This window comes from Microtus ochrogaster, chromosome 10, assembly GCF_000317375.1.
Source record: "Microtus ochrogaster isolate Prairie Vole_2 chromosome 10, MicOch1.0, whole genome shotgun sequence".
Taxonomy (NCBI): Eukaryota; Metazoa; Chordata; class Mammalia; order Rodentia; family Cricetidae; genus Microtus; species Microtus ochrogaster.
Genome location: NC_022016.1, coordinates 33,066,199 through 33,079,482, shown reverse-complemented (window position 1 = coordinate 33,079,482; position 13,284 = coordinate 33,066,199). Strand labels below are relative to the sequence as shown.

Below are 13,284 nucleotides of genomic sequence, written 5' to 3'. Positions count from 1 at the left end.
AAGTCCCCCTCCCTCATCAGCCCAAAGAGCAATCAGGGTTCCCTGCCCTGTGGGAAGTCCAAGGACCACCCACCTCCATCCGGGTCTAGTAAGGTGAGCATCCAAATTGCCTAGGCTCCCACAAAGTCAGTACGTGCAGTAGGATCAAAAACTCATTGCCATTGTTAATTGAGTTCTCAGTAGTCCTCATTGTCTACTATGCACAGCGAGTCCGGTTTTATCTCAGGCTTTTTCAGACCCAGGCCAGCTGGCCTTGGTGAGTTCCCGATAGAACATCCCCATTGTCTAAGTGTGTGGGTGCACCCCTCGCGGTCCTGAGTTCCTTGCTCGTGCTCTCCCTCCTTCTGCTCCTGATTTGGACCTTGAGATTTTTGTCCTGTGTTCCACTGTGGGTCTCTGTCTCTGTCTCCTTTCATCGCCATTCAGGAGGATGTCTATATGTCTTTCTTCGGGTTCTCCTTCTTATTTAGCTTTTCTAGGACCACTAATTATAGGCTCAATGTCCTTTATTTATGGCTGGAAACCAAATATGAGTGAGTACATCCCATGTTCCTCTTTTTGGGTCTGGCTTACCTCACTCAGGATAGTGTTTTCTATTTCCATCTATTTGCATGCAAAATTCAAGAAGTTCTTGTTTTTTACTGCTGAGTAGTAGTAGTATCTTTTTATATAATGTGGTTGTATCAGTGTTTGGGGCATGTGTTTGGGATTGTAATGTCTTCTTGGTTAATTGTTCCCTTGGCCAGAGTGAAATATCCTTCTTTTGCTCTTCTTATTAAGTTTGACTTGAAGTTTATTTTGTCAGAAATTAGGATAGTGACACCATCTTGCTTCCTGGTTCTATTTGGTCAGAATATATTTCTCATTGTTCTGCTCTTATATGGTGCCCATCTTTAAAGATGAGCTTTATGTAAACAACACAAAGATGGGCATTGTTCCTTAATCCAGTCATCTAACCTGCATTTTTTGGTTGGTAGTTTTGGCCATTATTATTTATAGTTTTGTTAAAATGTCAGTATTGTTTGGGTTCATAGACCCATTCTGTTTTCAGTAATTATAGATTCATTTTTTTTTCTTTGCAGAGCCTCTTCGCTATGCTTATTCCTCTCTTATATTTGGAGTTTTGTTTTCAATGTTCTCTGAAGGACTGCTTTAGTGGACAAGAATCCTTTTTATCTTGTTTATGTAACGGAAAGTTTTTTTCTTTTCTTCTTTCATTATGGCAACTATTACTGGGTAAAATAGTTTGCACTAGCATCTTTGGTTTTTTAGAATTTGCAGTTTACTACTCTAGTCTTCTGACTTTTCCATATTTCACGGAAAAGTCAGCTGTTATTCTCCTGGGTTTGCCTTCCGATGTTACTGTGGCTTTTCTCTTCCAGCTTGTAATGACCTTTTCTTATTCTGTATATTTAGTATTTTAACTATATTATTTGGGAGCTTTTAAGGTGTGTTACATTTGTTTATGCTCTGGAACATTTGTTTAATGATGTAAAGATGTGTTGCTTTTGTTTATGCTGCATTTGTTTAACTCTGTGATAAAGCTGTGTTACTTTGCCTGTCTAAAATACCTGACTGATCTAATAAAGATCTGAACGGCCAATAGCAAGGCAGGAGAAAGGATAGGCAGAGGGATGGCAGGCAGGGATATTAGGTGGAGAAGGAAGAGAAGGAGGAGGAGCAAGAGAGAACAAGAAGAGGAGGACACTAGGGACCAGTCAGCCAGCCACAGAGTAAGAGTGAAAGTAACATATACAGAAGTAGGAAAAGGAAAAATTCCAGAGGCAAAAGGTAGATGGGATCATTTAGGTTAAGGAAAGATGGCTAGAAATAAGCCAAGCTAAGGCCAGGAATTCATAAGTAATAATAAGCTTCAGTGTGATTTATTTGGGAGCTGGGTGGAGGGCCCCCAAAAGAGTAGAGAGTAAAAAGAGAAAAAGAAAATTCAGCAACTTTTGGTTCAGGGGCAGTTCACAGTGCTCCGCACCAGACTGGAAGGGTGATAAGAAGGAAGATCATAACAGCTGCTGTGTCCAGCAACAGCAGAAGGATTTTCTTTAGCACATTTAAAGGACTTAAGCCTTAAAACTCACTGGGGAAAGGTTGCACAATGTTCACAGGTGAAACCAATCTGATCATAAGTTTTTTTGTTTTTTTCTAGGATGTGCCAATGTAGTTGGGCACATCCAGGAGATTTTTATTGTGGCTCCAAACATTCAGAAGGTGGTTCCCAATTATTTCCCAGTTATCCTGTCTAAATTACAGGCCTGGAGCCCACCCCGAATAGTTGAACTGAGCTCATTGGCACTTCCCAAAACAGAGGTAATCATTAGTACAGACAGATATGGGAGGATGTACTCCCATTGGGTGAAAAAGCATTGGCCCAGCAGGCTTCTCCCCTGATTTGATCTTACCTGCATGAATATTACTAGGCACAAAGCTTTTAAAGCCACCACTTTTTTCCTTTTTCTATGCATGTACACACAAGCCCATCTGTGCACCACAGCCAAGTATGGCACCCAGGCCACAGTCATGGTACTTAGAGAGCTTATGCCTTAACGAATGGTCCTGCAGATACCAAGGTCACTGTTGTTGCCTCAGCACTTGCTGGCTTTGAGCATCCATGGAGAGACAACACGGGTCCTCCTATAAGCCAGTCTGCCACTTTGGCCCACTCCACTGGCCAGACCCAGCCTGCTGTGTTGCTTTTTTTTTGTTGTTGTTATTGTTGTTTATTTGCTTGTTTTGCTAAATGTAATAGGAAAGCCACTAAACCAAAGTAAAAATGGAAATATACCCTGGTTCCTCAGCTCAGTATCCATTTCTCAATTTCTCTATTGCTTTCCCAAGTAGCCAAGCCTGTCACCCCTTCCATTGATGTTAAGAGCATGCCTCAGAAGCACAGCCTCAGAACTGATGAATCACAATGCCTTCACGTCAATTCCAAGATTTCCCAAAATCTCCCCCTAGAGCACCAACATATAACTACCTATCTATAGTTTTAACTCAGCCCCAAACTCTCTTTCAAAGTACTAACATATAACTGCCTATCTCTAGATTTTTATTTATCCCAAAACTTGATTCCAAAATACTCAGCTGTAACTACACATCTCTAGATTTTATCTCAAAACTCTTTTTTTTAAAAAAAAAAACTTAGCTATGTATCTCCAGAGTTACATTTGTTAAAAGATAGGTAAATGCCTATCTCTCGATTCTGCTTGCCCCAATGTGTTACACCGAATGCTCAGAAATGTCCCCTTTGTTTCTGTATTTGTCCTTTTCATTCACCTTTGTTTCTTCATTTCTCTTTACATCTTTCCCCTTACTGCTTCATTTTGCCTGTCTAAACGTGCTTCTCTTGGGACGGTTCCCTTGTCTGACTAATGAGAGTCCCTGCCTGTAGCAAAAGGGCATGCTCTCATCCCTGTTCAGGCATCACTTGCCACAGCCATGCAGGGCTCTGGGGTTCCAAGGATGGACCTGACCAGGGCAGAGAGAGAATGAAGAAAAGACAAAGAGATGAAAAGAAATGATGGGATCAGGTGTTCTGGGCTCTGTAATGGAGAAAGTACAGCACCCCCAAACCTCACTGTTTTTATTATATAGAGTTGAACAGAGAGGTGGAGTTATTGCATACACCTGATCAAGGAAGTGAGGTTCTTACATACAAATAAACAAGGAAGTCTTTTCTATCTATCTCTCTGAACCTCAGAAGGGTAGGAGACTTTTTCATTTCCCCATATGTCTGAGACTTTTTGTCCCTTGAAATAACTAGATCCATGTCAACAGCACACACTCACTCATGGATTTCTCCATTCTCCACATTCATCATTTTTATTCAGTGATATGTTTGTGTTGTCAGTGATTTCCATTAGTTTATTCATGGCTTCTTAAAGTTCATTCAGTTGTTTTTGTTCTTTTTGAACTCCTTGAATTCTTTGATTCTGTTAATAATGTTACTTCTTAAAAAAATTCTGTGTCCTGTGCTAGAGAGATGGCTCAGAGGTTAAAATTGGTTGTTTGCTTCAGAAGATCAGGGTTCAATTCCCAGAACACATATGACAGCTCATAACCGTCCATAATTCCAGTTCCAAGGGACACAACATCTTCTTCTAAACTCTGTTGTCCCCAGGTATATATGTGATTCACAGGTATACATACAGACAAAATACTCATATACATAAAATAAAAATAAATAAATCAGAAAAAAAATTAAATTTGTGTCTTGGGTCCAGCTAGGTAATTCACATTGGAGACTCTTTCTGTTGAACTAGTGGTCCTTTTGGTAGACATAATTTCCTGACCTTTCATATTTTCTGTGTTTGTTTGATTGTCCTGGCCATGCAGGTGTATTTCCTTGACTGTGGGCTGATATGCGATTCCAGCTTGCCCCTGTTAGTGAAAATCTGTTTCTGCTCTTGTTGTTGCCCAAACTTGGTTGATTTCAGATCAAGTAGGAAGAGTTTGTATGTCAATCCTTCAGATAGTTGATGCTGAATTTTGATTGTAGAGAGGTTGTTACCAACTCAGTAGTAAGGTAGGGAGGCACAAGAACGCAGCTCCCAGCTGGATCTGGGCACAGAGCAGCATGGCAGGGGACGTGGCCGGCTACCTAGCTGGGAGTAGAGTTGAAAGGGGACAAGGAGCAGAGGACCTGGGGTGGATTTACAGATAGGGTGTGTGAGTGGGACCCCTGAATGGGCTTGGGTATCAGGGATGGTCCTAGGCAATGGCTAGCCAAGACTCACCAAGGATATGTGTATGTGGGTGCCACCTCCAGCTGCTTCTATGCAGGGCAAAGGCCTGGGTGAGAAGAGGTAGCCTTGGGTTAGGATGTGGGTGTCTCCTGCAAAGAGTGCAGAGGTGGAACCACTTTCTGGTCTTAAATGTCAGTGTGACAGCATCTCAAACTGTAGGTCATGTTGGTTTCAAATTTAATCTCCTGCCTTGACCTTTGGGATACCTGGATTACAGACGTACATCACGACACTCTTGATCCCTTCAGGTTTTGTTCCCATTAATTTTAAACACAATGAACCAATTTCTTTTTGTAAAAGGACCATACTCCATCCGGCTTCCCAAACCTCAAATCTGTTCTTCCTTATCTCTGGAACTCCATTTTGGTACTTCTAGTTCAGTCTCATTTCCTGTTTAGGTGCCAAATGACATGGCATTTCCTCTGCAAAGGATTAGTGTTCCCTGCTATGAGATGAGCCTGCAGAGCTGAGTGATTCATCGCTCATAAAAAATCATCCATTATGTTAGAATTTCTTCGTTTTTATACAAAAAGCTTAGTGAAAGTAGAGGCCACATTTGATTTGCTCAACCCATGTATACCTAGAGATAGTATAATTCTTGACCCAGTGTTTTGAGTGGTTTTCTGAAACTGTAAGGCTGGAGGCATTAGATAAATCCGAATGGCTTTCTATTTATGGGCCTAAAGCTTGCTAGAAAAATAAAAAGAACTCTCAAATTTCTGTTTCAAACTCAGTGGAGGCTCTTTCTTTACAGATCAGCTGTGAGAATTAGATGAAGTTGTTTGTAAATAGTCTTGGAAAGCAGAGTCTTCCTGAGAAAGGATTCCTTTAGTATATAGTAGATAATTTTTGCTCTTTTATATAGAAATTTCATTGTATGCATTCGATATATATATATATATATATATATAAAACATGATGTTATATAACAATATATATATTAGCAAGTTAATCTGTTCATAAACTCACATTTCCTCCTTTTAAAATGTGAGTAAAAGCAGCTGGGTTTCATCTTGTGGTAGAACACCAATAGCGTTCTTTATATCCGGTCCTCAGCTCCACCTCTGCTTTTTATTGAGAATGACTCATTTTACTTAACCATGTTGAGCCTCAGTTTTCTCATCTGCGTTTGACTAATGGGATCTTTTCTATCAAACTACACCTGAATTTTAAGATAAACTAATTTATATTTAAGAAGACATACCAATTGCTCTGATTTGATCATTATGTGCTGGATTTGTGTATCAACATACCACACTATGTGCCATTAATATGTAAAATTATTTCATGTTAAAAGAAATTAGTTAGTGATTTCTAAAATGTGCACCAGGTATCATGATGAAGTAATGGACCTGCCTACTCAGAATGGCTTTTGAAGACTTCCATATTTTCTTTGTAGCAGCCAAGAAATAAAGCTTAAGTTTGACTGAGTAGACAAAAGGGAACACTTCTTTTAATCAGTCCTGTCCTTGGCCCTCCTCTATTCCCTCAGCACTGCTATCAAATGAGTCCAGACTCTTAGAAATACTTGCATGCTTCTTCATATTGCTGTGTAGATCTGACCAGGCTGTGTTTCAGTAGTCTTCTTAGACAACGGAGGGGCTCTTTTTCTTTCCCAAGTTAACCATTTCAGAAAAATGAGTAACACGGAATTCACCACAACATTTGGTCAGTCTTGTCCATCATCTTCATTCAAAGAGTATGAGCTTTGAAGTTAGGTAAAACTGGATTTCATCCTCAACTCGCAATGTTAACTCACTGATTCATTTCATTGGCTTCAGGTGAACATACTTTTCTGGGGCTATAGATTTGAGGTAGTTCAGGTTCTAGAGAGATGAGAGTTTAGAGAGCAGCTTTCTTGACTTCATAGCCATGAGAATCACCATGCCTATGATGTGAAACTTAAAACTCTCCATTTTTGGAAGTGATAGATATTAGAGGGACTTTTCTTTTCCCCATGGAAATTTTTAAATGGACTTTGCTTTTTAAGACAAGGCTTTTTTTTTTTATTCACATAAAAGTCAAGAAGGTAGTAGAGAGGTACCTTTAACCTTACACCCAGTTTACCCTATTAAAATCCTACATTGGAGTAACAAGTTTAGTATAACCAATGAAAAAATGTGTTTATTATTTAAAAGAATTTTGAATTTAAATATATTTTGAGCATATTCTTCCCTTCTCCCAAGTCATTCCAGATCCTTTCCCCCTCTCTACCCACCCAACTTTTGGTTGTTTCTCAAAAAGTCAAGCAAAAATCAAATATAACAAAACCCCCAAACCCAAGAAAATAAAGCCATACCCCAGAAGAAAAACAAATAAACAAAACCCCTCCAAAGTATAACCAAATAAAAGCACGCACACACACACACACACACACACACATACACAAACTGTGTAGTCCATTATATGTTGCTTAACTACCCCTGCCTGCCCTGCAGTAGTTGATATACCCAGTGTCATTCTATTGGAGAAAATGGATTTTCTCTTTCCAGCAGGTATAAGTGACATTTCAGTTGTTAACCTTTACCCTAGTGGTATGGAAGGTCCTTCTGTCTATGTGTTGCTTTTATTGGTTAATGAATAAAGAAATTGCTTTGAACCTATAGCAAGGCAGAACTTAGGTAGGCAGGGAAAGCTAAGCTGAATGCTGGGAGGAAGAAGGGCAGAGTCAGGGAGACGCCATGGAGCCCCTGCTGGAGACAGATGTGCTGAAACTTTGGTGGTAGGTTACAACCTTGTGGTGATGCACAGAATAATGGAGATGGCTTGAATTAAGATGTAAGAGTTAGCCAATGAGAATCTAGAGCTGATGGGCCAAGCAGTGATTTAATTAATACAGTTTCTGTGTGATTATTTCGGGGCTAAGCTAACCAGGCAGCCAGGTACCAATAAGCGGTACCCTCCTTCAACACCCTAGTGGTGAGATTCTCATTCATTAATTCATTCATTTGAAAATATAACAAAATAAAATATAGTTAGATAAAACCAAAACTATCACATCAAAGTTGGATAGGACAAACCAACAGAAGGAAGAGCCCAAGAAGAAGATATAAGAGTCAGAGGCTCACTCATTTGCACACTCTGGATTCCCATAAAAACACTAAACCGGAAGTCATGATCTATACACAAAGGACCTGGCACAGACCCATGCAGGCTCATGCAGGCCCTGTACATGCTACTTAATTTGGGGACATTATTTCAAGGCACTTGGCTCCGCTTGTATTAGAAAACAAGTCCAGGGCTGGATCTAGAAAGGACCTGCCTTAACCTTCTAGCATCTATTTTATATATGCTAAATGTGAAGTATATGTTCTTTTTTTAAAAAAATTACATTTTCTCTCTCTCTCTCTCTCTCTCTCTCTCTCTCTCTCTCTCTTTCTCTCTCTCTCTGTGTGTGTGTGTGTGTGTGTATGCATGTGTGCATGAACATGTTGTTGCAAGTGCCATGGTGTATGTGTGTGTGTCAGAGGACAACTGAAGTTTTCTACTTTTTCACCATGTGGATTTGGGTGATCAAACTTAAGGCTGAATGTTTGGTGGTAAATGTCTTCCCCTCTGAGCCACCTCACTAAACTCCCTATGTTTGTACTGTATTTTCTTCACATAGTCTCGCCATCTTCACTAAAATCCCATTAAACTAACAGAGTGGTGTCTAATGTGCTGTAGGATATTATATAAGGGTGAAGGCACTTTATGTGTTAAAAAGGTAAAGGGCAGAGAACAGTGCTCCTTTCCTTTACTCCAAAGTAAGAGGTATCCTTGGTTACCATTTAGAAACAGCTGTTCAGAATAGCAACCATATTGGGGTCAGGGGCTACAGAATGACATCACAGACAGAGGAGGACCTAGAGAAAATGAACATCTTGTAAAACAGATAGAGCTTTGTATGTGAGCCTTATTTGAAGCCAATGTGCTGCAATTATTTTCCTTCTGAGAACCCATTTGTCTTAGTTTCTTTTCCTGTCACCATGGTAAAATACTCCAGCAAAAGCAATTCAGGGGAGAAAAGTTTTCTTTCAGTTCACAATTCAAGGGCATAGTGCTGTGAAATATTACATTTGATTATGCTGCAGAATATGACATTAACTGTGTAAATGTGTTACTTTTGCTTGTGCTGTATTTTTTAAATGATGCAAATATGTGTTATATCTGTTTCATCTTGCCGACCGGCAGGAGAAAGGATAGGCAAGGCTCGCAGGCAGAGAGAATAAATAGGAGGAGCAATCTAGACTCAGAGAAGAAAGAGGAGAAAATGAGGGATATACCCGGGGCAAGAAGCTAGGCAGACACCAGCTAGCCGTAGAGAACCGTGACCGTAATATATACAGAAGACAGGTAATAAGCTCCGAGGCAAAAGGTAGATACAGAAAAACAGGTTCATTTAAAAGAGCTAGCCAGAAAGGAGCCTAAGCTAGGCTGGGCATGTCATGATTTATAAGCTGGCCCTGGTAGCCCAAAAGAAAAAGGCTGGTACACTTAGTCTCATCATAATGGGAAGTCAAGGCACAGGAACTTGAAACTGCTGGTCAGGACATCTGAAATCAAGACCCAGGCAGGAATGAAGGTTTCTTGTTGCTCAGCTTTGGCCACTTCCACATGCCAAAATTTCAACCAAGACTTGTTTCCACACACAATGGGCAGGATTTCCCAGCTCAGTTAACCCAGTTAATACCAATCCCTACACACTTGTCCAGAGGCTCTATTTCCAGACAATTCTAAGCTGATAATAGACACTAGCTGTTATGCCATCCGAACTGACTACTTTGAAATCCATGGCTTCAGAGCTTTGTGTGTGAGGATATTAGGACACAGGGACACACACACACAGCAAAATTGCCCCAGAAATTTGTAAATACAGTGTATCTAGAGTTCAGGTCCAAGTTTTGTTTTTCTTCCCGTATTTGTACATGTCTGAAGAAGCACAAATTTTATAATAGCCTGTAGCAGCAGCCTGACACGTTCTAAGGAAGAGCATTGTGCCAGTGTGGAATGTGATTAAACCAGAAACACCATGGACTTGTTGTAAACATTCTGGTGGACGTGTGTGTGTGTGTGTGTGTGTGTGTGTGTGTATGCATGTGTGTGATATATAATCATATAATATATACTATTATATGCAAATAATCAAGACTGAGCTTGTTCTTAAAGCTTGGTTATCTCTGGAAAGAGGGATTGTGAATTATTTTTACTCATTTATTTTTTCATTTTTAGAATTTTATGAAGATGAATTCGAACATGTTATTCTTTAAGAAAATTGTGGGACTGGAGAGATGGATGGGTATTTAAGAGCACTCGCTCTTCTTGCAAAGGACTTGAGTTGGGTTCCCAGCATCAAACTGGCAGTTTACAAAACATCATTAACCCCAGTTCAGGGGATCTGGTAACTTCACAAAGTACACATACACATGGGCATCAAAACTCTTATATACATATTTTTGAGAAAAGATTGTAAAATGGATTGTTGTTTGATCTGCACTTTAACTTACGTCATTGGTCACATATTGGATACTGGGTGAGCTAAGGACCCTTTGCACATGTTAACTGGAGGTCTTCCAAGAAAAAAAAAACTTCTTGGAAAGAGACCTATAGTTAGCAACACATATAGATTAGGAAGAAAAGCCAGCTCTTTAGAAGAACAGTTTTATCTTTCTGTGAATTATTATTCTGACCAGCCATCATACTTCTAAAGAGGGAAGTGGCCTACTAGGAAACTCTAAGGAATACATCTTTGCAATTTTTATTATGGAAAATTTCAAACATATACAAAAGTATAGAGAATAATGAATTCTCAAACATCTATCACACAGCTTCAACGATTATCAAATCAAAGCCAATCTTGCTTCATCTATATACAAACTTATACCACCCTGTTTATATTGAAGCAATTAACAGTAGCGTATCTGTAAATTTTCAGTACAGTTCTCTAAACGATAAGGGTTTCTTTAGTAAGCAAAACCACAGTACATATCACAAGTAGAAACTCCAGTAAATTATAAGATGTAGTTTTATTTCAAAGTCTGTAAGATATGGGGACACAATACATTTCACTGGCACGAGGAAGGGTGTTAACACTAAATTGGAGTTCAAGCCTTTCCCAATATAATGGTTTATAATGGTAAAACACAACAACCATATTAGAACCTCTTTGGAACCCTTGTAGTGAGCTGAGAAAGAGTAATGACATCACACACCCTGTGGCAAAACGCCGTGAAATTTCCATGTCTTTGCCATAAACCTCTTAAGTTCTTCATCTTGTGTTCCCCTTTACAGCAGTCTTTTTCCCTGAAGCCTTTCTAAGTGACACCAATTTAGCCCTCTCAGCCTTTTGCGATTTTACATGCAGAAAGCATGTGGTACCGAGAAGCTAGTTGGGTGTACTAGAAAAGGGATGAGAACCACAGCCAACTGAAACAGTGAGAGGCAAAAGACACTTAGGCAACTAAATGGCATAAATAGCTCTGAAAAACCTGCTTTCAAAGCAGCTTTTCTTTGTGTTCACCATTAAATATTACAGAATATTGAATCTTTAAAATAAAAAAAACCCAGCATTTTCTGCAAGGAAATGTTGACATTTAAGAAGTAGATAGAGCATTGCAAAAAAATTAAATGTATTATTTGTATATTACTTTAAAATTTACTTTTATAAAAACTCACAATAGGATTTGATTGTAGTGTTTTTACAATGACCTTTATAGCAAGTGATACTTCTGAATAAAATTTTAAGCAAATTAATAACAGTACAAAAACACTAAAGTTGTAACATGAAGGACTAACTCTATAAAATGTTACTCTAAATGATGGCACAGTATAAAACTGTGCCAGCCAATGGATGGTATGACACAGGAATGAGTGCTAATGCTTCTCGGTGATCATCTCCACCTGTCCTGCAATGATTACGAAACACCTGTTACACACAAGCCACACACATGGTGCTTAGACAGCAGACACTCTCCTAGCACCAGATTGGGAGGGAAATGTTTGCCACAAAGAGATTACAAAATATGAATTGAATCAAAGACCTCCAGTGATGCCAACCAAATTTCAAGTAGTGTCTTGGATGCAGGATATGTAGAGTTAAGGAAAAATAGTCGTTGCTCTCAAAGATAATAGTCTAATGAACAAGGCAGACACATCAGTAAAGCACAACAAAAGGCTATAGGTGCTGAATTAAGTCCGCTCACATACAATAGTACAACAACCAGAGCAAAAATGTTGGTAAAACAGACGGAGGAGTGTTCCAAGATGTAGAAGGAAAACCAGATGAGTGGTCTCCTTGGGAACCTTAAAAGTACTCCGGTGAACTTGAAAATACCACTGAATACTGGATTCACATCAATGATTTTACTTCAGTGTAATCTTGAGCATGGTTCCTGTTCATCTGGAAAAACAAACAAACATATATATTGCAGGTGTATATTTACAATTCTTCCAAGCAACAAAGTTCTTAAGGACACATTAGGTGCACCAATCACTTGGTATTTAGAAAGCCCACACAGGCTCCAGAGCAAATGCATTGCGAGCCAAGATTAGCAGTCGAGGGAACTATGGGTACACACATGCACACACATTCTCTCTCCCTCCCTCTCTCTCCTCTCTTTCTCATTGTGAAACCAGAGAATTCTACCTTCTAGACTAGAGTCGAAACTTACAGGAATAATTCAGGCTAGTGGACACATTGCAATACACATTGGTCATGTACAATAAACTGTTAACCATTACACAGAAGTATGCTTCTTCATGCATTTGAAAGGGATAGCTCATTGGAGATATCTACACAGTACCTATTTGTATCGTCTACAATGACAGACTGAAGAGAAAACTTAAGTGTCAGATGATTTGGTAACTGGTGAAATTACAGTGTAAGAACTACAACTAGGTCTGACTTCCCAGTGTCTGTGAAGTTTCTATAACTTCCTGTTCTCTCGTGAAAGTGTCACGTGGCCATACTGACTTCCTATAGCTCTGTTTGCTCAGAACTGTTCTAACTATGTTACATACAGTGTCATAACAGGGCTACCAGGAAAATAGTAAGCCTGGAGGTAAAAGCTCTGCTCAGGGAAAATTTTCATCTACAACCTGTAAGTCATTCTTATAGAATGAAAAGCCTTATCAAATATCTCAAATGAATCTATACAGAATAATAAAGCAAATGGATTATACAAGTCAATTTCCTGCCTTTACTTTGTTTCTTTAAAGTATAGGCCAGAGTACATGTTTCCAGTATATATACAAACTTATATTAACATAAACCTATACTAACTTGTTTCCTCTTTGTACATCTGAAACAACAAAACACTTTATCATGGAGTTGAGAGTGGGGCTCAGTAGTCCAGTACCTGCTCAGCATGCAAGAGGCCCAGAAAAATACACAGCTACCAACAAAACACTTGAACTAATGAAAATGGAAAATGAAAGCTATTTATAAAATGTATGGAAAAGAAATTTCTTTTTTTAAATTTATTTTCGAGACGGGGTTTCTCCGTAGTTTTTGGTTCCTGTCCTGGAACTAGCTCTTCTAGACCAGGCT

General features: G+C 39.2%; 1 protein-coding gene across 1 annotated transcript in view; it reads right to left on the bottom strand.

The window, feature by feature from the left end:
- Positions 1–10,487: 10,487 nt before the first annotated feature.
- Nudt11 (nudix hydrolase 11) overlaps positions 10,488–13,284 on the bottom strand; it is a 7,282-nt gene continuing 4,485 nt past the window's right edge. The window contains exon 2 of the mRNA XM_005352761.3: positions 10,488–12,135. Coding sequence (XP_005352818.1) covers position 12,135 — 1 coding nt within the window. The 3' untranslated portion in view covers positions 10,488–12,134. The remainder of the gene's footprint in view (positions 12,136–13,284) is intronic.